General features: G+C 39.3%; 2 protein-coding genes across 2 annotated transcripts; one reads left to right on the top strand and one right to left on the bottom strand.

Moving 5' to 3' along the window:
* Nucleotides 1-315: 315 nt before the first annotated feature.
* Nucleotides 316-10,902, top strand: chaf1a (chromatin assembly factor 1, subunit A (p150)). Its single transcript, XM_086161864.1, has 16 exons — nt 316-595; nt 1,699-1,746; nt 2,056-2,681; nt 3,190-3,252; nt 3,374-3,618; nt 3,705-3,786; nt 4,171-4,239; nt 5,498-5,715; nt 6,148-6,316; nt 6,491-6,571; nt 7,205-7,306; nt 7,439-7,688; nt 8,062-8,215; nt 8,584-8,905; nt 9,011-9,095; nt 10,054-10,902. The coding sequence occupies exons 1-16, from the start codon at nt 532-534 to the stop codon at nt 10,164-10,166; spliced, it is 2,691 nt and encodes an 896-aa protein (XP_086017990.1). The 5' UTR covers nt 316-531; the 3' UTR covers nt 10,167-10,902.
* Nucleotides 10,903-11,634: 732 nt separating this feature from the next.
* ubxn6 (UBX domain protein 6) lies at nt 11,635-20,491 on the bottom strand. Its single transcript, XM_086161865.1, has 11 exons — nt 20,299-20,491; nt 19,683-19,840; nt 17,332-17,396; nt 17,087-17,215; nt 16,844-16,941; nt 16,651-16,726; nt 16,328-16,412; nt 15,077-15,296; nt 14,382-14,512; nt 13,864-14,012; nt 11,635-13,421 (listed from the first exon to the last, which is right to left on the bottom strand). The coding sequence occupies exons 1-11, from the start codon at nt 20,379-20,381 to the stop codon at nt 13,296-13,298; spliced, it is 1,320 nt and encodes a 439-aa protein (XP_086017991.1). The 5' UTR covers nt 20,382-20,491; the 3' UTR covers nt 11,635-13,295.
* Nucleotides 20,492-22,269: the final 1,778 nt, after the last annotated feature.

Here is a 22,269-nt window from a genome sequence, read left to right as displayed (position 1 = left end):
CAGCCAGTAGACCTTCGTTTTAGTACTGGGTAAGCTGAGGCAAACGCGAGTACTATTGTCAACGTAGATACACGAAAATATGAGGTGAAAAGCCAGGAAATACACTCCTTGGGAGTTTGTGTTGTGATTTTATTCCCTATATGTAACTCAACTTACATTCATTTTCATCATAAAACCGTTATTTCCCGTCAAGGCACCGGCGACGCGCAACGCTGTTACACAAAACAAACACTTCCACCCGTCCGCGGCGCCTTGGGTCTGGCCAATCAGCTGTGGTTATTGATGCAAGTGCCACACTCCCGCCAATTCCGGCAGAGGAGCGCGAGGCAGGTAGTTTAGTGTGAACAGCGGAGTATGCGGTAGGAGTACGTGTTATGGTTTTGTTTACGTAAATTGCAGATATATGCGCTTTAAATAGCAGAATACAGTTCAGTTCACTAGGGAGGTCGTTGTCACACAACATATTCCGTCAAGCTTCAGTTGCTACACCGGAGGGCTTTGCAGACAAGGGGCCTCGGGTTCGTGGTAGGGATGCTAGCTGCGGAAAACCCATCCGTTGACGGACATTTTGCTACATCTACTCCACGCAGAAGAGGTAATGTCATGTTTTCAAAGTTTTTCTATGATGATAACAACTTGACTGTTGTAGCAGTGCGAAGTACAAGGGGTGACGTTTCCCAAAATAGAGCGGGCATAAACTCAGCTTTTTTAATGTTCCGGTGAATGCTATCCATTGCTGACGGTGTTCACATGCTCAACCTTAGTTTCCCCTGGTAAGACGTCACAGTGGTGAGCTTTGACAATATTTTAAATGCTTGTTTGCCAGTTTAGTATAACAACAGGCGTTACTTGTTCTAAACATTCATGCAAACGTCAGCCGTATACCGTTTCTATCGGGCATTGCTGGCGATATCAACATTCACAGTCATAAGATAAATTAATCCAAAGGATAGCCAAATCAAGCGAAAGATATATTACATTGAGCTACGACTATCCTAATCCTATCCATACGAAAAGAATATAAAATGTTTACTTAATGGCAGAGACTGGCACGTAACCGTGTTTCCTTGTTATGAGTCAGTTGAATTGTGGCTAGCAGGCTATTCCATTTGGCGTCCGCACTAAGGCTTAGTCCCCAGATGAGCGTTCATTGTCAAAGATGAGCCTCCAGACCTATTTGCTCGTTCTATATCCCCTTGTATTATACTTGCAGTTACCACGTATGCCAACTTTATCCAGTTTGCACTGCAGTATCGCTGTCAGACATACGTACATGGCCATACAGCTTTAAGGTGCGTGGTGGAAAGGACATGACCAGGCCTGTAGCACTGTGATACACCGGTTGGCGGGAGAGCAAACCAACCACAACAACCTCGAGCAGTAGCTGCTTTCAGAGCTAGTGTAGAATAAAGTTATCTAATGCATTATCTGAAAATCGACGACGTATTTCCCATCACATCGCCTGAAAGGAATACAGAGCATTTTGACTGTGTAGTGTACCCGCTTTACTGTCAACAAGTTCTGCTGTAGAAATGTATTGTAATGCAAAAAGATAGATTTTCAACAATGTCTGGACTCTTTCTGAAATGCTATAACACAACCAGTCACCTTTTGGTTACAATGATTGGCGTGTTTGATGTTTGTTTTGTCTGTGTGGTTGTACCCTTTCTGATGTCTGGATGTTTCTGTTCTTTATAGGCATGGATTGTAAGACAAATAAAAATGCAAACAAGAAACTTGTACAAGGTAAATTAAGCGTTTTCTTTACCCTTTACGTTTTGTCACAGTTCCCAGGTGATAGCAAACCTTTGCAAAATAACAAGGGGGGCTTTCTTTTGTTGCTGAGTAGTTGCTAAGTTTAGTACCATGATTCTTCATTGTTACTATTAATACTTAAATGAATGCAATCACAGTGCATTTTAATTGACACCAGTGCCTTCAAGTTGTTGTTTATTTTACTATTTATTTTATTGCTGTTGAATGCATTTTAATGAACGTCTTCCCTTAAGTGTACCTGTGAAAGTGGTGACAATGTGCTTTGTTTTCTACTTGCAGCTCGTCTCCCATTCAAGCGCCTGAATCCTGAACCTAAAGAGAATGAGCTTCCTAAAAGACCTTGTGCACGCACCTGTCCTGAACCGGAAGCCTCAGACAGGGAGAATGACAACGAGTCCTCTCCCGTCATCCTGCACAACAGACCGCCCTTGGTTAATGGTCGCGGCCCCCTTGATGGCTTTATAAGTCATGTGCAGCCTACAGCCTCAAGTGAAACAATTATCGATCTGACTGATGAAAACACCTCGTCCCCCTTAAAGGGGCCTGTTTCGGATGCTCATGTCAATCTCTGCTGTCCGTCAGCAGATGAGCAACAAAGTCAAGACAAAACCACCACCCCTGGGAAATCAAGCAGTGTCGATCACAGTTCTGAAACCCACTCTACAGACTGCAAACTAGTTCAAGATGAAGTACAAGAAATGGAGGAAAATGATGGAGATAGGACGACAGTCTCGCCTCTTAATATTACACAATCTGACAGTGAGCCAGAGGAACAGAACGAGTCTGGAAATGTTTCTAGTTTGGGAAACAAGTCCATGCTGTCAACATCCTCAGTCAGCTCTGTATCAGAAAGTTCCCCTGAGAAGAGCAAGACTGATGAACACACACCTGCTACTACACCTACTGTATGTTGAGCTGTTACTCACTTCTCTCTTAATCCTATATATCTATTATATAATATATAATATATTATATAGTGGGGGTAACCCCTGGGCCAGTCGCCAGATGATTTTATTAAAAATTTGAACTTCAATAGCAGTATATTGATATCACAACATAATTCAAAATTTCTGAAAAATAAAATCTGTACAGGAAACAAACAGTCATTCCTAATGAATTGATTATAGAGATTTTTCCTACCATTAGGCTGATGGTTTTCAGATTCTAACAAATATATGAATATTATGTTTACATTTATGACCACTCAGCAAGAAATTTAGCAAATGAACTTGCCACTTTGTCATTTCAGGCATATTTGGAAATAAAAAGATTAAAAACAAATTCTCACCCAATATTTTAATTATGTAGCTAGCATTTTTCCCCCTTCATAAATTATATAAAAAATAAAATTGCAGAAATGTATTACTGCATTAAAATCGCATTTCATTAATCGCATAATTTTTTTTGTCACAGGAACAGGCGACCACCTCTAAAATTTCATCTGACCAGAAACAGGTGAAAAGACGCTCAATAAAGGTGAGATGTTCCAAATGAATACTTTAATCCCATCCTTTGTTTACATTGTTTTCATTTGCTTGCTGAATTAATATTTTATTGAAACTGTTCGATAAGCTATAGCTTGACTCTTTCTCTGCAGAGTCTACAAGATCAAGAAGAGCGGCTTCTGCAGCGTCGAGAGAAGGAACGGCAAAAGGAAGAGGCAAAAGCTGCAAAAGAGAAAAAGAAGGAAGAACTTCGTAGAGTAAAGGAGGCACGAGAGAAGGAAAAGCGTGAGAAGAAGGAAAAAGATGACAGAGAGAAACGGGAGAAGAAAGAGAAGGAGGAGAAGGAAAAGGCGGAGAGGTTAAAAGCAAAGGAGGAACTACGGAAATCAAAACTAGAGTGAGTATTGTGGCATACAGTGTTTGTTGAGATCTTTACATGTCTTTAGTGTCAGTGTTGGTCAAAAAGTGCCTGTAAATTATCAGGGCCAAACTTGAAGAGAAACGGAAGAAAGAAGAGGAGAAGCGTAATAAGGAAGAAGAGAAGCGGTTGAAAGAAGAGAAAGATGTGAGTTATGGCCCAACATTTATATTAGACTTATTTGTGATACATATGTCTGGCAATTTCGGTATAACATCCAAAATTTTTACAATAAATGTCAGGTTTAGAGTTGTTATTGGTATTTGCAGTAGGTATAATACTATTTTGTTGTATACAGTTCCAGTAACATTCCAGTACAGAAAGATTTGTATCTTTGAAAGAACAAAATGTCAATAGCAATACCAATATATGTATCTCCAAAATTTTGAGAGGAATAAGGTATTTTACATAACATAAGTTATGTAATTTATTAATGAAACTGCCTATTGGAAAAAAAGTTGGCCTTATTTTACAGACGTTTGTTCAAGTGATACCCATTCATACTTAATAATTTGAGTCATCTGGTTTTAGCGTCTTAAAGCAGAGAAAGCAGAAATCACACGGTTTCTTCAGAAGCCCAAGATCCAGCAGGCTCCAAAGGTAAGTGTTTTTTTTTGATCTGGCATACACATATCTGAGCTGAGAAATTAATTGATCCCTCAATTGTTTGTCTTACCATGCGATCAAGCTAGAGCATTGCTATAAAGAGGTTTTCTCTGCTTGTTTTTCTCTGCTTTTTTCATTATAGAAAGTAACAAGCTCCAGGTACTTTATATTAAATCTCTTCAGAAGACCCAGGTTTGCAGAGGTTCTACCAAAATGGAGAAACTGACAGTTTCTGACCTAAGAAAATCACCAGAATATTCATTTTGTCAATTAGTATTGATTATACAGTAATGATTTATGAGTTGTTTTTGATGCAAAAAGCCTCAAGATAAGTTCTGTTCATCTTAATTACAGTCAGAAGAGTCATCACTTGACCTGAAAGACAGCAGAGAAAATTTGAATCCACAGACTATAACAAATATATTAAATAACACTCATACTAGTCTAGGATTTAGATTCACAAATATAAGCAGAGCTGGTGAATCAAGTGAAAGAACACTGAGGCACAGCCAGACTAATATTTCACAGACCAATGTGGAGTCCTCAAGTGTGATAAGAACTTGATAGGAAACTGAAGGTCCAAGCAGGCTTTCAGATGCTGGATAGCAAAACTAACTCCCGCTCTGCAGATGGATGGCCCTTAAAATAGATCTAAGCACTCCTAGAACAAATCAAGTGCGAACAATCTGAGAATATATCCGGTAAAGGACTTTGTGGAAGTGCAAAGCCATTCATTCACAAATTCATGGCGAGAAACTAAAAACATTTAAAAAAAAACCAAACAAATCAAAAAAACAACAATCATGTCTTTGCTGTAATACAGTAGCCACAAAGCAGCCATTCTTGTTTCCAGGTATCTACGTTAAGTCAGGCTTTGAATGGTTCTGCTACTTCCTCCACTGGTCAAGTCACTGCATTGGTCCCCACAATACAGTATATCTTGCTATGTCACAGTAAAATCACCAGGCTCCATGATACCGTTGTTCAAACTGGTCTCTTAAGTCTTAATTCAAACTGTCGTGTTTACTGCAGTTCTGTCTGATTAAATCATCTTTCATACTGACACTTCCGATGAAGCAGAAATTCCTCCAAAGTTATTGGACTCTGGATTGTTGATCTGTGGTATACTTTTTAAACTCCATGCTGGCCAAAAAGAAAACAAACAAAAAAACTACAAAAAGAAAAAGTACCATGCTAAATTGAAATGAGTCTAAAAGTTCACTTTTTTTGTTGTTTTTTTTTTCCTTTTCAGACACTTGCAGCTGCTTGTGGGAAGTTTGCTCCATTTGAGATCAAAGATAATATGTGTATGGCACCGCTGTGTCGGGTTCAATGTGAGGACTCTGTTCTGGAGGAACTGGACCAGTTTTTGTTGAACCCTGCTGATAACATGTGTTTACTGAAGGACTGGATAGGAAGAAAACCCCGGCGATCAGGGCCCACCAAACCAATCTACACAGACTCAATTAAGTAAGACCACTATAAAGTTATCTATTTACCTACGATACTTTCAGCAATGTTTCCCTTTGAAATAACCCTTTGATGAAAGGCTGATGCTTCCTCTTATTAGATGTTGATGGCAGAAGCTATTTGTTTTTGGAAGCAGGAAATAAACATTTTTTTACACTTTTCAATTTACAGGATTGTAAACTCAAAAGTTTTTTTTTCTTTGTATGTCAATATGCCCAAAGAAAAAAGTTCAAATGCAATTGTGTATTGTGTTCAAACAAAAATGAAACCGTTGGATTTTTTTTTCTGGCAATATCAGTTTGAACTTTAAATTTTTAATCACTGTTAATTCTAATTAAATGAGAGCTGTTGTGTTGACAATTTTTCTTTAAGTTACATGAAAGTTAGAATGTTTTGATTGGACTCTGGCTCTTTGTGCATTTCGTTTTTCAGTGAATGTATTGCCGTGGATGGTTCCAAACCAGATGGCGTGCCCGACCGTAAACAATATGGTCCCATGAAGCTTTTGAAGTTTCATGAGAACTACCGTCCAGCATACTGGGGCACTTGGACGAAAAAGAGTTCTCACATTTCAGCACGCTGCCCCTTCAGACAAGACAAGGTACATACTAAAGGCATCAGCCTGCTGTTTGTCATATCAAAGAAGTAATCAACAATAGTTGATTTAAATCTACAGACAAGGCCATATTTTTCATGTTTTAGTGGCTGCTATCACATTTGCGTCCAGTTGTTTTGTAGCAGTTGTGACATTCACTGCTATGTTCTATCATCATAGACATTGCTGGACTATGAGGTTGACAGCGATGATGAATGGGAGGAAGAGGAGCCTGGAGAGTCCCTCTCTCACAGTGAAGGGGTTAGTTTTCGAAAACGATGAAAAACTTGAATAATACCTTTTTAAGTGATATACAAGATATCAGTGGATCTGTTTTTTCCAAATTAGACAGTGGTCAATAATTCATTGGGGACTGAGGTTCCTGAAGTTTGCACGCTGTATTTAAATGGTAGTCCTTTTAAACTAGAAACATGCTGCAAAAAGTGCATAACTCTGTAGGCATGATGCGTAATTGTTGAGGCTTTATACAGCTTGTGGGCTAATGAACATTAACGTATTATTAATTTTTCCACCTAATGCTGCAGATGTTTGCTCATCTGCATATCAAAAATTACATTTGAGCGTATTGATGAATTCATAACCTGGCTGGGCACCACAAACTGAGCATATGTATAATCAACAGTTGGCAAAATCAATAATTAGAAATTTCTAATGTCCATTATCAGTAAGGGGCAGGAGGTCACTGTGCGCTCAGCCCAACCCCCTGAAACAATGCCATTGTGACGGTTGACTTGTGTTGACTTAGATAACAGTTTATGAGCATTGATCAAAACCATGGCCCTTCACCTTGATAAACCAGATGTTTTTGTGACTTAACCTGCTGTAGCCCCAGGTGTATGGAACGCTTTGAAACACAACTCTCGATCATTTCAGGAGGATGAGGAAGAAGGTGGTGAGGATGACGATGATGATGATGACGGCTTCTTTGTTCCTCATGGCTACCTGTCAGATGATGAAGGGGCACTGGAAGAAGAGGTACCAAGTTGTTTTTTTTTTTGGTTTGTTTTGTTTCTCGTTTACTTACTTTATGGGGTGACACCAGCTAAAAATAAATGATCAACACTACTTCCGTTTTCACTATCTTGAACATTCATGCAACCCCTGTAGGATGGTGGAGACCTGGAAAAGCAGAAACTGCAACAGAAACTAAAAGCGAGGGAATGGGATGAGCTGATGTCCACAAAAAAGAAGATGAAGGTGTTGGAGCCAGTTGTGAAGGGCTGCATCTGGGAGGGAGCCGGGTCTGGATCAGAGCTTTTTCTGTCATATGCTGTGTGTCTGATAGAACCTTTACCAAAAGCAGACACTAGCCCCACCCTGGACAAGCAGTCACAGAAGTGTGTAAGGGAAGAACAATGTAAGTGTATCATGTTATCATCAAATCCCATGCATGAAAATCATGTGGAAAAGATTTTCACATGTGGAGTTAATAGAAACAATAAAAATAGGGCAATGGACATTGTGGTGCATCTAGATGACTTTTTCAATAGGTTTGGGTTTGTTTTGCCCTGATGTTAGAAAGATGAATGGTACATTCAATTTTTAGGAAAGACTTAATTAACTAGCATTTTCTGACTAATTATTTATACTAATGGTTGAAATATGCTCTTGTAAAGAAATACTTTCACTCATGTTGATAGCAGGACGGTTTAGAAGTCCTATCAACTTTTGGAAAATAAATCTTTAGATTATTAATGCCACATTTCTGTTACCTTCTTTTTTATGACTAGTACTCAGTCAGCTGCTGCCTCTGCTACATGGAAATATTAACAGCAGTAAGGTGATCATCACAGAGTTTCAAGAGTGCTGTCGTCAACAGTCTTCATCCACAACAGTTCCTGAGCTGTCAAGCCCTCAAAAACCCATGGACAGCATTCCCACCAGGTAATTCAGTCAAAAAAACAAAATCTCCCAAAATCTGTAGTTCTGTGTCCCTAGACCTAAATAGTGTACTGTTATTTGTTTGCATAAACCAAGACATTGATATCCAAAATTCAACAGACACCATTTGAGTTGTTACCAAATTCCTGAATACTTAGATGGTGATTTTGATTATTCTCACCATTAATTTGTCAGTTACCACAGTAATGTACTGTGCACTTGAACTGTCTGTGTATAGTCTCTTGAGACTTCAGTTGTTTTTAGTAGATTTTTACAATATATATATTTTTTTCCTCCATGGCTCAAATTTACGACTTGCTGATATTGCATTAAACCCAATGACTGATTGTGTTTATCCTTTTTTCCTTTAGAATACAGCTGAAGCGACTCATTAAGACAAATGCTGTGTATGAGAAGCGCTCGGCCTACAGACGCTGCTGCTGGTACGCCCACATAGACATCCTGTCCCGTTTTGGCCTCCAGTCTCTCCCAGTGCCTTGCCAATGGACCTACCTCACAACTGGAGCTCGAGAAGAGTCCCGGGAAGAGCCCCAGGCAGCCACAGGCTCTCAGGGAAACTCTCCCTCTACACCCCAGACCTCCTCCACCACACCTTCAACTTCCAACAAAAGGAAGAGCACTGGCAGCATGCCCATCACTAAGTTCATGAAGAAGTGCACCGACTCTGAACAGGTATAGATTTTGGGACTTCAGGCGGTCATTGCCAAGGTCTGCATGTGTGAAATTATTGGCAAGTTTCTTACTATGATGTTCTTTCGAAATATTTCTTGTTGCCAGACCGAAGCAATGGAGGCGGATGGGTTTCAAGCCGACACGGAAGATGATGAAGAGGAAGACTGTATCATTATCTCTGCGCAGAGTGGTGAGTCATGTACAGTTATTGCAATATTTCTTTCAATGTGGAAACTAGAGGGTTCAAACAACCTGATTTTTTTTTTGTTTGTTTGTTTTGAATGACCATTATTTGAACTTTAGATGTCCAACACTGGCACATAAATCTGACTCACAAAGTTGCATGGGCTTTGTGATTCTGCATTGGTCAAAGCCAATATCTTGTCCTGACATCTTCATGCAATATGTCCCCTCTTTGGGTCATGTAACCTAGGTTTGCTCCTGGTTCTGGTCGATCTGTTCCTAAAGATTCTCATGCAGGGTTTTACATGCTTTGGGTGAAACCATCTGGTAAATGACATTGTAGGTTATTGTGATAGGATGTATCACACCCTCTTGTGGGAATTTCTTGAACTCATTGATAGTCAAGGTCACTGTGGGAAAATATGTTCTTATCAACATGTAATTAATGTTTTACTGGACTGCTTGTCCAAGGCAGAGAAACATGCGATGGCAATTGTAGTTCTGAAATGAAAATTTTACCCAGTAGCTGCATCAAAGATGAATTGGAGCTCTACCTCTTGACTTTTTGCCTTGCTGTGCTCCTGTTTACCAAAATGTCTTTTCTCTCCATATGTGTTCCTTCTTTTGGGACAGTTCAAGAGACCAGTTCGCACCAATTTATTGAGTTTATCTGTATGTGTTCTTTTATGGACCTAGTTACCAATATCAGTCCATAAACACAGACTTGACTAGAACAGATTGTGATGAATGTATGCATTGAACCAGAATTTATCATTTTTAAAACAATAGGATTTTGACTCAGAATGTATCTTTTTAAAACCACTTAGCTTGTATCAAAATAATTTGATATCTATTCTCGAGCCTTATCCCCACTCCCCGTTCACTGATTTGCAATTAGGTACCGCACCGAAGAATTGCTTTGGATGATGAATGGATAGAAGTCTAATTAAACTTTCACTCTTTAGGCTCAACCATACAAAACTCCTCCAGTGAGAACAATAACCTGATGGAAGTCACACCCTCAGATACAGCTGCACTACCGACGGCCAGTGCTGCACCGACTCTTGCCACCGCCTAATGACAGCGATAAGTCCTCCACCTGTCACTGGCCACCTTGGGAATTCAGCACGCGCCACAATGCCTGACATCATATTATTTGTTCCTCCAGGGACTGTTTTTAATTATGTCCAAATCATCGTAGCCTTTGAGCAAGATGAAGCAACAGACTGTGGTTCAGGCAGCTCCGAGTAGGTTTGGTTGGTGTTTGCTCAGGTTCTGTGTCACACAATAACATGAAGTGACAGGACCGGTCTGGTGTTGTAAAAAAAAAAAAGTGCTTCAACTCAGTGCACCTGGCTTGCATAGTAAAGTCCGATTTATTTTTTTTTAATTTTATTTTGGGCTGGCACTACTTCAGTTTGAGCAGACTTGATCGACAGAAGTAAAATGCAATAGAGGCACAACTGAAATGATGAGGCATCTAAACCATTAAGAACAGCATTATTTACGGTTTTGAAATGTATAATTCATTATGGGATTTTAAAGTACCTTGTTGTGGTCTAAATGTACATAGTTTACCAGAAGTTCAGAGTTGGGCAATGAATCTACAAAGTGCCCCCTTTCATTTTCTTTTGTGCATTTATTCTGATATTTCGAATCCTGACTACTCACTGAGTAGTTGCTAGATCTGTACTTGTACAAATAGGTCCAGTGTCCTGTTTTATAAATATGTATTTTTTTTTTTTGCAAGATTACTTGAACAAGATAAATTCATTAAACGTGAATTAAAGAGTTGCATTTTTTTAACTATTTAATCCACATGTCCACTGCGGTTTTAATAATTTATCCTGTATTGATCCCCGTGAGGAAATTTGTTGTCTGCAATTAACCCATCATGGATGAACCATGAGCCCTAGGCTGCCGTTGACCAGCGCCAGGGGAGCATTATCTTGCTCAACAACAATCGAACCTGGGATGTTTAGTTCCAGAGACGACTGCTCTGCGTACTGCGCCACGCCACACTTTGTTTGAAAGTACCAATGTAGGATTTGCCTCCTGCACGAAAAGGAATACTCCCCTCACTGTTTAACCACGCTGTCACCAGAATCATTTCACTGTTCTTAACTTAATAGTCTACTTGTTTTATACTTCAAATGATGGTGGTTCTTTGTGAATGTGTTGACCCTCAAAGACCCACAGTCTAAACTGTCTTTCGAGAAAAACATTGCATGTACATTTTCTGGAATTAAAAGCTTTTCACCCTGTGATAAATACTTTCCCCAAACAATAAGTACATATTTTAGAAATGTTACTGAACTACTCAAACTGACTAGCTGCACTGTGACCATGAGTTTATGCTGCCAAAGACTACAACGGAATACAATATTTTCCGAAGTGGTCCCTGAAAAAAATTTTAAATGACGACCTCTTCTTGATACTGATGGCGCTCTTGGGAATTGCAAATGCCCCTCTTCTACTTTAAAGCAATACCACCATTCATTTAAACCAAAAAAAAATCAAGAGTAAAAAAAATAGGCCTCACTCAATTTTACTGAGCAAAAGTTTCAATGCAACAAAACTTTATTGCAAGCAGAACATCAATAACATCGCACAGGTCACTGCTCACATAACTTATCTAAGGCTGTATCTGGACAGCTAGAGGGCAGGCTGGCTAAACAGCAAGTGAAGTGCTCAACACTCAACTAGCATGAGAATGTTGGCAGCCATAATATTAGTCTTGTTGTGCTGGTTACACATTAATTACTTTCTAGTTTTTGCTGACTGCTACTCACGTAGGATTTTTAAATGATGAGCATTGAGAGGTAGTTTGTTGTCAATTTAACCAACCACAAGCAAAACAGTGATGTTCTGATGTTAAAACAAAATGCATTAATGTCTGTGACGTGAGCTGAATGGATTCATAAACACAACAACTAAGTCATCATATTTTGGGGGGAAGAATGAATGCAAAATATTCTTCTCTTTTAGAGCAGTCCTGTGAAGCTATTAGTTATCAATCAAGGCTCCATACCTAATGTCATTAGTAACACCCCTTACTTAACCACCATTTAATGGCAAACTTGCTGCCATGAAAAAGGATTATCACGGGTTTTGAGGGGAGCTGATATATTCGATGGAACCTCCCCATCAGCTGACATTAATGAAGGCTGTATTCATTTTAGTTAAGTTGCCACACCCTCACTTCATTTTGTACTCATACACAGATATGGCTTCCAAAGACACTGAAGTGGAACGGTCATTGTCAATGGGTTAACATCTGTGCTTTTCTGTGTTTCGACAAGTTATTGTGAAAGCTATAGTGTGAAAAAGACTTGGAAGTTTTCAGATTTTCACTATATTTAAACTGTAGACCATCTCTGCCTCAAGATGTGTTTGATACAAACAAATTGAGAAACACCACAGGGGTTTGTTAATATCTGCATGCTGAAGCAGGCTAACTAATAAGCTTCCTCTATTAATCATTTCCAAGAAGCAGATACACTTTTCGAACTTAAAACTTTTAACATTTAGAAACAGCTTTAAGTAACCCTGAAAAGAACTTGAGAAATGGGTGAAACATCGGACATTTTGATACTTGGGCCACCTCAGTATTATCCTGTAGAACACTGTTGAAGATTCATAATTCATAAAATCGGAGAAGTAATTAACAGTTGAGGCTTCAATAAAACAAAAAAGCCACCAGAAAGGAACGTTGTACAATATAGAGGGTGCAAAAGGGAAACAGAAACTTGTGTGTTTTTAGTAGCAGAGCTCAGACTGGTATTGTGTCAAATCAGATAACAGGCAACACTGATTTTACTGAGCATTGTCAAACAAACATCCAACATACAGAAGACAGCCAGCAGTTTCTGAAACAATAGTGACAGAGGGTCAGCACTCCATAGAGTTTTTTAACAACTGTCTGACTAACTTGGCTGCTTGTCAGCGGGCTGCCTTCACTGTGTGTATTCAAACACTAAACACCTAAGATTCCTTTCTTTCTCCACACATCTGTTAGGCGAAGTGTGGGGGTGGGATGGGGATGAGGACACTACCAGCCGAGCACATTGTGATGTGAAGTTGCCCCTAGTCTAACCGTGTCAAGTTAGTTTTTTTTTTTTTTTAATTACCCTAGTTGTTTAGCAGGAGCATTTTCACCCCAGAGACGGCAGGCAGGGAGTCAGCAGATTCTTGGACAAACACCCGTTCAGTTTAGGGTCAGAATGGTTTCCATCAGCTCTGGTTTCAGGAGGCCCGGACTCTTCCCACCTGCAGCTGTGATGTCTGCCTGCACAGCGGCATCCCATGCAAAGGAGAGCAGCGCTGCAGGGACCTGAGAAAGACATTTACTTATACTTTGATATCATCACCATTGGTAACCAAAAAAAAAAGACTTTCGTGATAGGGGTATGTGGTGCTGTGAGGCAAATGAGGTCACTAAGGTAACAGTGATGACAGTATAAAAAGCAAGGTATGATGAGGATAATTAGTGTGCTGTGTGTGTAAGCATGCAGTATAGCCAAATTACTGTGTTATGAGGATGAGGAAAACATTTTCCTGGAATGAGTATGGGAAGGAATTAAATCAATTCATCTCTAATTTGGATCTTGTTAGGACTTCTGGCAATAAAATGATTGGGGATGTATATATTACAGCACAAACACATGTATTGAATTTTCGTACTGTTTGACAAAACAGTTTTAGCATTGTTTTATTCTCTTCTATTAGACATTGATCTATGCAGTTTTGTTCTGCAGTCTTTGGTTTAATCTCACCAGATTACACTCTGCCAGAGCAACATCTTCGGACTCCTGTAATTTTTGACCTCCAGGTGCAATGAGTTCAAAGGGCTGCCAGGCGTCCACGAGGGAGTCCCTCACAAATCCAAACAGCACAGAAAGGCGGTCCCACGCATAGAAGGTCCCTGGGGGAGTTAAACAGTACCTTTAAGGAATCCAGTTTGTTGTTGCTGATTAAACCATGATGATAAGGATGCGGCCATGTGATATACTTACACAGTGTCTTCTAAGTTTGAGTATAATCTTAATGTATTTAGATCATGAGTTTGGAATAAGATCCTTAACATGTTGATTGAAAAGGTTATTTAGGTTAGGTAACTTTTGATCAATTTTGTTTTCATTGCTTACTTTGAAGTTGCATTTTCTTGAATATTATGAATATTCAAAAAGCCCATCATCTGAAAACTACTACACTGTATTTCATACCATTCAGCACAAAAAAATTACAGGTTGAATGGTTTTAAAAGTAATTGATTCAAACTCTAACTCTTTACCTTGCAGCAGGTTTCCATCTGGCAGTCTTATTCGCAGTAGGGTGTAGTTATATTTCCTCCTTTCCCTCTGCTCTTCTTTCTCCCTCATAGCCTTGGTGCGCAGCATAGCATTCTTCTCTACCAATTCACTCCTAAAAGGCACATCAACAACCTGGGAAATTACACTGCCTTCACATTGCAAGATAGTCATTCATTATTAATGGCAAATTCCTGCACTCTTTATTCGAGGCCACGAGTGAGGAAGAGTCAGGCGAGTGACAGGAGTGGGTTTTTTTTTTTGAGGGGTTGACATTATTGATGTGTACATTCAAGAAACAGCAAGAGACAATTGCTTGGGTACAAAAAAGGGGTTCAAATCCTGAAAACTACTGACAATACTGAAAAAAAACTTGTTCTACAGTTGTGTTTTTCACTAAATAAAACCGTACAGGCTTCAATGTGCCTGTATTAAAACAAGCAGAACCTGAATTTGTGATTTAAACAAAGAAATACACTGATATCATTTCATTTTGAGTCTCATCAAGAATTTAAAGGTCAAACTGATACTTGTTTTTAAAGAAACTGTAGCAAGATGTTATATTGATGTCTGGTGCAGCTAAACTATCAATTGATAATGTATGATACTTGTTCAATTTTTTTAGATAAATAAATAAAAAAATATCTGCCAATCTGTGAGCAAGAAACCCCATGTGTACCGTTGTTGTTGCTCCCTCTTGAGCTCCTCTGCTGTCAGATTGTAAAACTCTGGTGGCAGCTCGAAACGGGTGGCATTGGTAGAGGGTCTGAAGGCTTGAGGTTGTCTGTCCAGTTGAGCTCGGACTGGCTCTCCACGCTGAAGACGATCCCTTCTTTCTTTCATCAACTCCAGGGCATCAGAACTCTGCTCTGGCAGTATCAAGAACTCCTCTTCCTCCTCTGATCTCCAGGAAAAACAGGCATTTTTGAAAAGATTGACAACATTGTTGACCAGGTGATTGGGACTGATTCCCCAACTTTTGATGAAATTCTTAAATTGTGACTTGAAAGACTCGATACTGTCCCCAAAATCCAAGTGAGAATACACTATTTTGTTCATTGATATTGCTGCTAGACCTTATAAATGATAATGAAAACTACAATTTGCAAAAAAGCCAGACCTTTGTCCAGCAAATTTTGGATCTCAACATTGAATGCCTTATTTTAAGATGTTAATGATCACTACCCCAATTATTCTGGTTATTTACTTTGGTTGCAAACAATGAGTGACAGTTAACTTATTTCAGTTTTGCACACATAACACTGTTTTGCTTGGGTATCATTCTCACCAAAGCCAAAATGTTTCTAATTTAGGTTGCAGTGTTGCCTACACAGGTAGAGGATGAGTTGTTGCCTTCCAACTCCCCCGTTATGCTTTAATGATAATTTATACTTAATTAATCCCTCGTGGGAAAATTTGTTATCTGCATTTAACCCATCATGGATGAATCATGAGCTGCCGTCCATCAGCAGAGCACTTAAGGGTTCAGTGTCTTGCACAACAACACTTTGACACGAGGAGGAGCAAGGACAATTGCTCTGCCTCCTGAGCCACGCTGCCCCCAAAGAGACAGACTTTAGAACCCTTAGAACACATTTCATTCTGGAAAACTGACAAAAGCTGGTATCAAAGGATTAAATTGTCACTTTAATAAGATAAAAAAAAATTGCCCTGAATCCCTTATGTGGGCCAAGGTGTGCTGAGGTCCTCTGACGTGCTGGTAATCCTAGTTATAGAAAATTTCTTTTAAACACTTTTTAACAACAGAATTTGTAATTTCAGTTTTCTTGCTCTTACGATATTTTGTAATTTATCCTTTCATCACTGCTTTGTCATTTTGAATACATTAATTATTAATTATGTATTCTTCTTGCAAAAAAAGCCACGCTTTCTCAAAATACAAGGGAATAAAATTTCCAAAAGAACTCACCTTGTCCATCAACAGGAAACATAGTACTTATAAATCCCAGGGCTTGCAGAAACTCTCTACTCCCATCTATGCAATGTACTTTTTCCTGAAATCATCAAGTAGAATGAAACAAAGAGAATAAGATCTGGAAAAAATGGAATTCAACATAATCCATCACCTATGTTGAATATTTTTTACATGGTTTTGATCCACAGTGGGAAAGGACTACAAATATTACCAAACAATAGTTGTGTGTGTGTGTGTGTGTGTGTGTGTGTGTGTGTGTGTGTGTGTGTGTGTGTGTGTGTGTGTGTTTGTGTGTGCAGCCAGAGAGTACTACACACCTGAAACACTTTGTTGCTGAGTTTAACTTTCCTGTATTTCTCTTCAGTGGGATTCTTGCAAATATTTTCAACATACCTGTTGAAAATAAAGATATTTTACTCTTGAGGTTAAAGGCAAAACCAAAATACAAAAATAATTTGTTTGAGATTAATTGGTTTTAATATTTAACGGAATGAGGGCCAAGTATCCCACTTGCTTATGATGTCCACGGCAGCCTTCACTTTCTCTCTGTCTTTGTTAAATGTGTGGATCATCATAACAGAAGCCTCAACAGCATCCTCTTCAAACCGCTGCATTAAGAGGGGGAGTGCATGTTTTATTCACATCATTTGGTGGAACATTATCCAAGCTTGCTCAAATCATCTCTTTATTTTTCTATGAAACCAGGCACAAACCAATTTAAGACGAAACCTGTCAAGTTATCTTGAGACGTACCATTAAAATAGCCTCTTTAATATGTGCTTCTCTCTGACTCCGAGTTAACGTGGCTCCGGTTAGTGGACAGGTGAAATACACACCTGGCACTGAGAGACTCGCCGGATCTTTCACTGGCACTTTAGATCCCTGAGGGAGAAATTGTCATTTGTGAGTTCTCACAGAACAAACAGAGATCTAAGAGCCAAACCTAATCTTGCAACAGTGTTTATTTGAAAAGCACAACAGAGTCCTGTAATACTCACCTCTGCTGTTGCTGCCTTGTCTTTTTCTGCCAGAGCGGCAGCCTCGGCCTCAAGCTCCCTTTTAACTACAAAACAAAAACATTTATATACTTAAGTTTTAGAAATCCAGAGGCTTTAATATTAACAGAAAAAGGCAACAATACAAGGTACTCCTTTAACAGTTGTCTTGCTTAGTAGTGTAGGTAGGGTCCAGAAACCTTGAAAGATGCTTCAGTGTAAAGCTTCCTCTTAGATTAAGCAAACCTGCTGGTGAACTCCAGCAGTGAGGAGTTAACAATCCCAAATACTGAACCCGCTACCAGTAGCCAACTGAAACCGAGCAAGGCAGCAGTGAGGCGAACACGGAAACTACTTCCATGTCGGGGAAGTAACAACTGCTGGTTCGGTATAAACGGACGAACCGGCAACAACAAGAGCGGTAGTAATGTGCAACCTCAGTCTTGGGCACATGCAATATTTCGCCAGAAAACGGAGACGCTTTCCGCATTTTTTCCGGCTAACGGTTCGGGGAGCGCTGAGCATCGGCACTTTGGAGCCGGTGTGTACCGCGCCTTCTTTCGGGAACGAAAACGTTGCGGGACTACACACCTTTGTTCATCTTTTAGGTTCGGAAATTCTACTTTGGATGAAAAGCTGCCTCTTTCTTCTCTCACGGGGACCTGTTTACGATTAGGAAACATGCAGTTCTACCAAACAGGACAGCGGGTAACCCTTAGCAACGGTACGCTTTACACATTGCAGCACAACGCACGCTCCGTAGAAGGGCTGTTGGGGCCTTTGGTCGGTTGGGATGAAACAACCCTACCATTAAATTGTTTTTATTACTACGTTTCTTTTTTTTATTATTATAACATCTGCACTTTCAAACTGCATGCATGGCAATATTTAGGCCACTTTGCATGAAAATATTCTGAAGACAGAACATACTGGTCAAGTTCTCCACACTCTGGGAAACTATTAGAGCATTAAAAAGAGCATCACACTATGTAAAAACTGGCCTCTGTTGCATTTTTCAGAGGATCATTCGATCCATTTGTGAAGATAACAGCAAAGTCTTTGGATAGACTGTGTAAATGCAATGTGTACTGACTAGCTTTGCACTCCTATCAGCATGTTTATTATATTGTAAATACAAGCGCATCACACATTGGATGTCTAAAACCCAAACAAAGTTGACAGGATTACTATGACTAAGGCAAGCTTACGCTTTTACATTCCAAAATATGGCAAACCTGAGGACAAAACAACTTATCTTGCACTCTTCTTTTTCCTCTTAAGCATAACTGCAGCACCTTTTTAAGTTCAACTAAAGAGTCACAAGTTGGGTACACATTGCAATCACTTTGGAATATTTCATTTGCACAACCATTTCAAATCTTTTACATGTTGTTTTTTATTGTTTATGCATTTTCCATACTTATAATACTGCTATGTTTCCAACACTTAATACTATATTTATACCGATACAGGACACTTTTCTTGATAAAAGTAATAATTCTAAGTAATTATTATTTTAGTACAAATTTTAGTACAAATCATTATCTAAGTATTATATAATTAAAAGTAATTATTCTAATAATTCTAATAAAAAGTAATTTTTTTACTGTTTATAGAGTTTCCTATTATTATTTATTATTGTTGTGTTTTACTTGACACTGGCACAACTATTGTACAAATCTTTGTACTTAAGACCTTAAAACACTTGATAGCCTTAACCATGACAATTTATATTTTACTGTATTTCTTAATCTCACTCCTTCCTACTATTATCTATCATTGTTATGTTTTTGCTTGAAACTCTGGCACAACAATTTCCTTCGGGATAAATAAGGTTGTTCTCATCTCTCATCTCATCTCTCATTCTTATTCTTAACTCATCCTCACTCACCTCCTTCTATCTAACCTTATTCCTTTGCATCTTCTCAAAACAAAAGCTTCAGCTTTTGCTGGCCAGCTTCAACCAAGATCCTGAATGCTCATTACTGCTGCATCCAGGCACTGAAAACCCCATATCTGTCTGCGCCTGATGCCAGGTGCTGAATTTCGTTATGCTTTTTTTTCTCTTGTCACTTTTTTTAACCTTAGAACACTAACGTCGGGTGATTTTCACCCACACAATTCTTGTCATTTGATTTTGATTGTGGTGCCATTGTCTGAGTTTTATGGATCCTAGGGTAGCTTCAGGCTGCTCACTGATGTTATTAACTATGTTTGTTTCCCTCTTCCCATCAGTCCATCTATAAATTAATGAAAACTGTTGTATTGGGTAAAATATACCCAACGTTAGAGTTCTAGGGTTAATGCAGTAAGTACCCCCATCCCCATCAATTCTGTATGTGTGTGGGTCTTACCCTGGTTCCTGATGGCGTCCTGGGAGACGTGGACCTTCGGCTTCTGCCGCTGTTCGATCCTGGCCAGGGCCGCGGCTCCTGCCCGCTGGGCACCTTCACTGGGAGCATGTCGATTATGCTTGGCACTGGAGCTGCTCTGCACCACCTCAGGCGCAGCTCTAATGAGTATGTAAGGGGGTGGGGATGTTAAGTGACTAATTTTCCGGCCACTGTAATTGAAAATTCGCTACAACCCACACGCTTCACACCAACAGGAGCGTCGAGTTTAGCTTTATTTCCTCCATTATTCTAGTGTATCATACACCGCAACTGCCAGGCGACAGTGACACAGATGGTCTACAGTTTAATTGGCTTATCAGAGATACAAGACAAATACCGCAAACTAAACGGACTTCCTCTGAAGATTAACGATTATCTCTCCTTTTAAGAGGCTATACCTCTATGAGCTGAAATCTATTATATAACATTATCTGACGAAGAAGGAAAAAACGTTTACTAACACGGTTTTATATCGTTTTTCGGGTTGCGAGGTTTAACTTCACAAACGTTTGAAAGACAGTTTTAGCTATGTTGCTACCACTAGCATTGATATGGCTCAGAAAAGTTTGCGATTTACCTTGTCTCTTCCGTTAGTTTCTTCCCAGGACCAGCTGATTTAAATTTTATATCCTTCTTGATGTCATCAAAAAACTTCTTCATGTTTCCTCAATTCAGAAAAAGAACAAACTCTGGACGTGTTAACACCCGCGCCTAGCTAGCCTAAGCTAGGAGGAGGATCAAAACAAACAATTTTAGCTCAACTGACAGCAGAGAAACCACTTCCGCCTCAGCAGCAGTTGTGTCCCCACCATGTGGTTGAATTCAGAACTGAAACATAAAAAGCATCAAGAGCCCTCCTTGCAGCTTCTTTCACAGAACTTTTACAATTGCTACTTTCTACGGCCCACATTTTCATTGATAATTACTTTTCCCTCCTGTAGCCCGAGCTTTCAAATATTTCTTCTTTGAAAATCGAGTCCCTTTTAGTCTTTTTTTGCAAAAAATAAATTGAGTGAAAATCTAACATTTGCCTTGCATCCCGACTGATACAGCTGGATTTCTTTTCTTTTGCATTACATATTAGGTGTTATCAAAGTCTTCACATACGGACAGTCCCGGACATTATGCTCTGTCAAACCTGTAAAAAAAAAGAAATGCGGCACTAACCTTTATGTGGATGAAATTGTGTTGTTTTTTTTTTTTTGTGTGTGGGAAGTATTTACTTTTCCGAAGGAACTCCAATCCAATAAATAATTTCCCCATCCCCACATAGAGTAAAGACATACATAACTATTATACAGGAGGAAGTCAAAGTCTGAAGATGTCAACAGGCTGAGTATATTTCAGTGGTGTTTAATGTATGCTGACTACAAAAAACAAACCGGATGCATATTCGGTAAAAAATGTCTCAGTTGTGTTTTTTTTTGACCGAGTCTTAGATTTTTATTGAGCAAAGGTAGCTTTGCATCACTCTTGTTTTAAGTTCATAGGAATCACCAAGATAAAATAGTCAAAAGAAATTAGTAAAAAGCTGAAAAAAAACACACTTACACATACATACATACATGCATACATTCAGTATATACATATGAATGTAGGGTTTATTCATTGATGTGGTATTTATCAACTGCATTTATTCCTACCATTCACTTTGAAAACCTTTTTGAATTATTAACAAGGTTCTACCAGGTGAGCAGGATTCATGTGACTGATTGCTGAAGCTACTGAAAGTGCAGGCGTTTGGATCTGTTGGTGCTGTGCAGAGTAAGGTATGTACACCTGATGCACAGATGATGTGCCATTGCAGTAACTAGTACTCTCTCATAAATGTTGAGCTTTTTTTAAAACCCTTGGAGAATGTCCTCTTTCAGATAATGCAGTTTTCTAAGCAGAGGACGCCAACATGAGGTGAGACCGGTGTGATGTTCTTGCATGGATTGATGAGCAAAGCATCCGGGCACTGGACCGTATTGTGACAGTCGACATTCAAGAACACATGGGTAAGAAACAAATTTTCAGAGACTTCTTCACATTTTATACCAGCATGTGCCTCAGCCTATTTCCCACTTACTTGGGTGTTGATGAAATCCCCTATTTCTGACTGTGGCTCAGGCCGGAGTGGATGTTGGAGAAATTAAAACTTGCTTCCAGAGTGAAAAGTGTGTCACTGGATGATTCACTCGCTGCAGCTCAGGGGTCAAGGTTGGATGGAAATCGGGGCTCAGCAGTAGGAGCGGAAGTATTAGGTCTATCACCTACAATGTCGTGTAGAGGGGACAACACATTGTGCCACTCTATCTCTGCAATGCTCATTGTCTCCTTTGACGCATTTGATAAGAGGATTGTTTCAGAGGCACTTTTGTAGGGACTGAGTGGTATTTCAGCAGAAATTAATTTTATACAGTCTAAGCAACAAGGAATTTGGGATGTACTGTGATTTCTATGCCTCACTAATGTATACATTCTAAAAAAAGGTAAAAATATAATATTTCAAAAGCACAACATGAGCATAGACGATTCTCAGTGTATGCAGCTAGTTTACCTTTAA

This window comes from Fistularia commersonii, chromosome 16, assembly GCF_037954325.1.
Source record: "Fistularia commersonii isolate RoL2024-O1a breed Wild chromosome 16, RoL_Fcom_v1.0, whole genome shotgun sequence".
Taxonomy (NCBI): Eukaryota; Metazoa; Chordata; class Actinopteri; order Syngnathiformes; family Fistulariidae; genus Fistularia; species Fistularia commersonii.
Note: the sequence above shows the minus strand (reverse complement) of the source record. Positions and strands in the feature narration are given on the sequence as shown.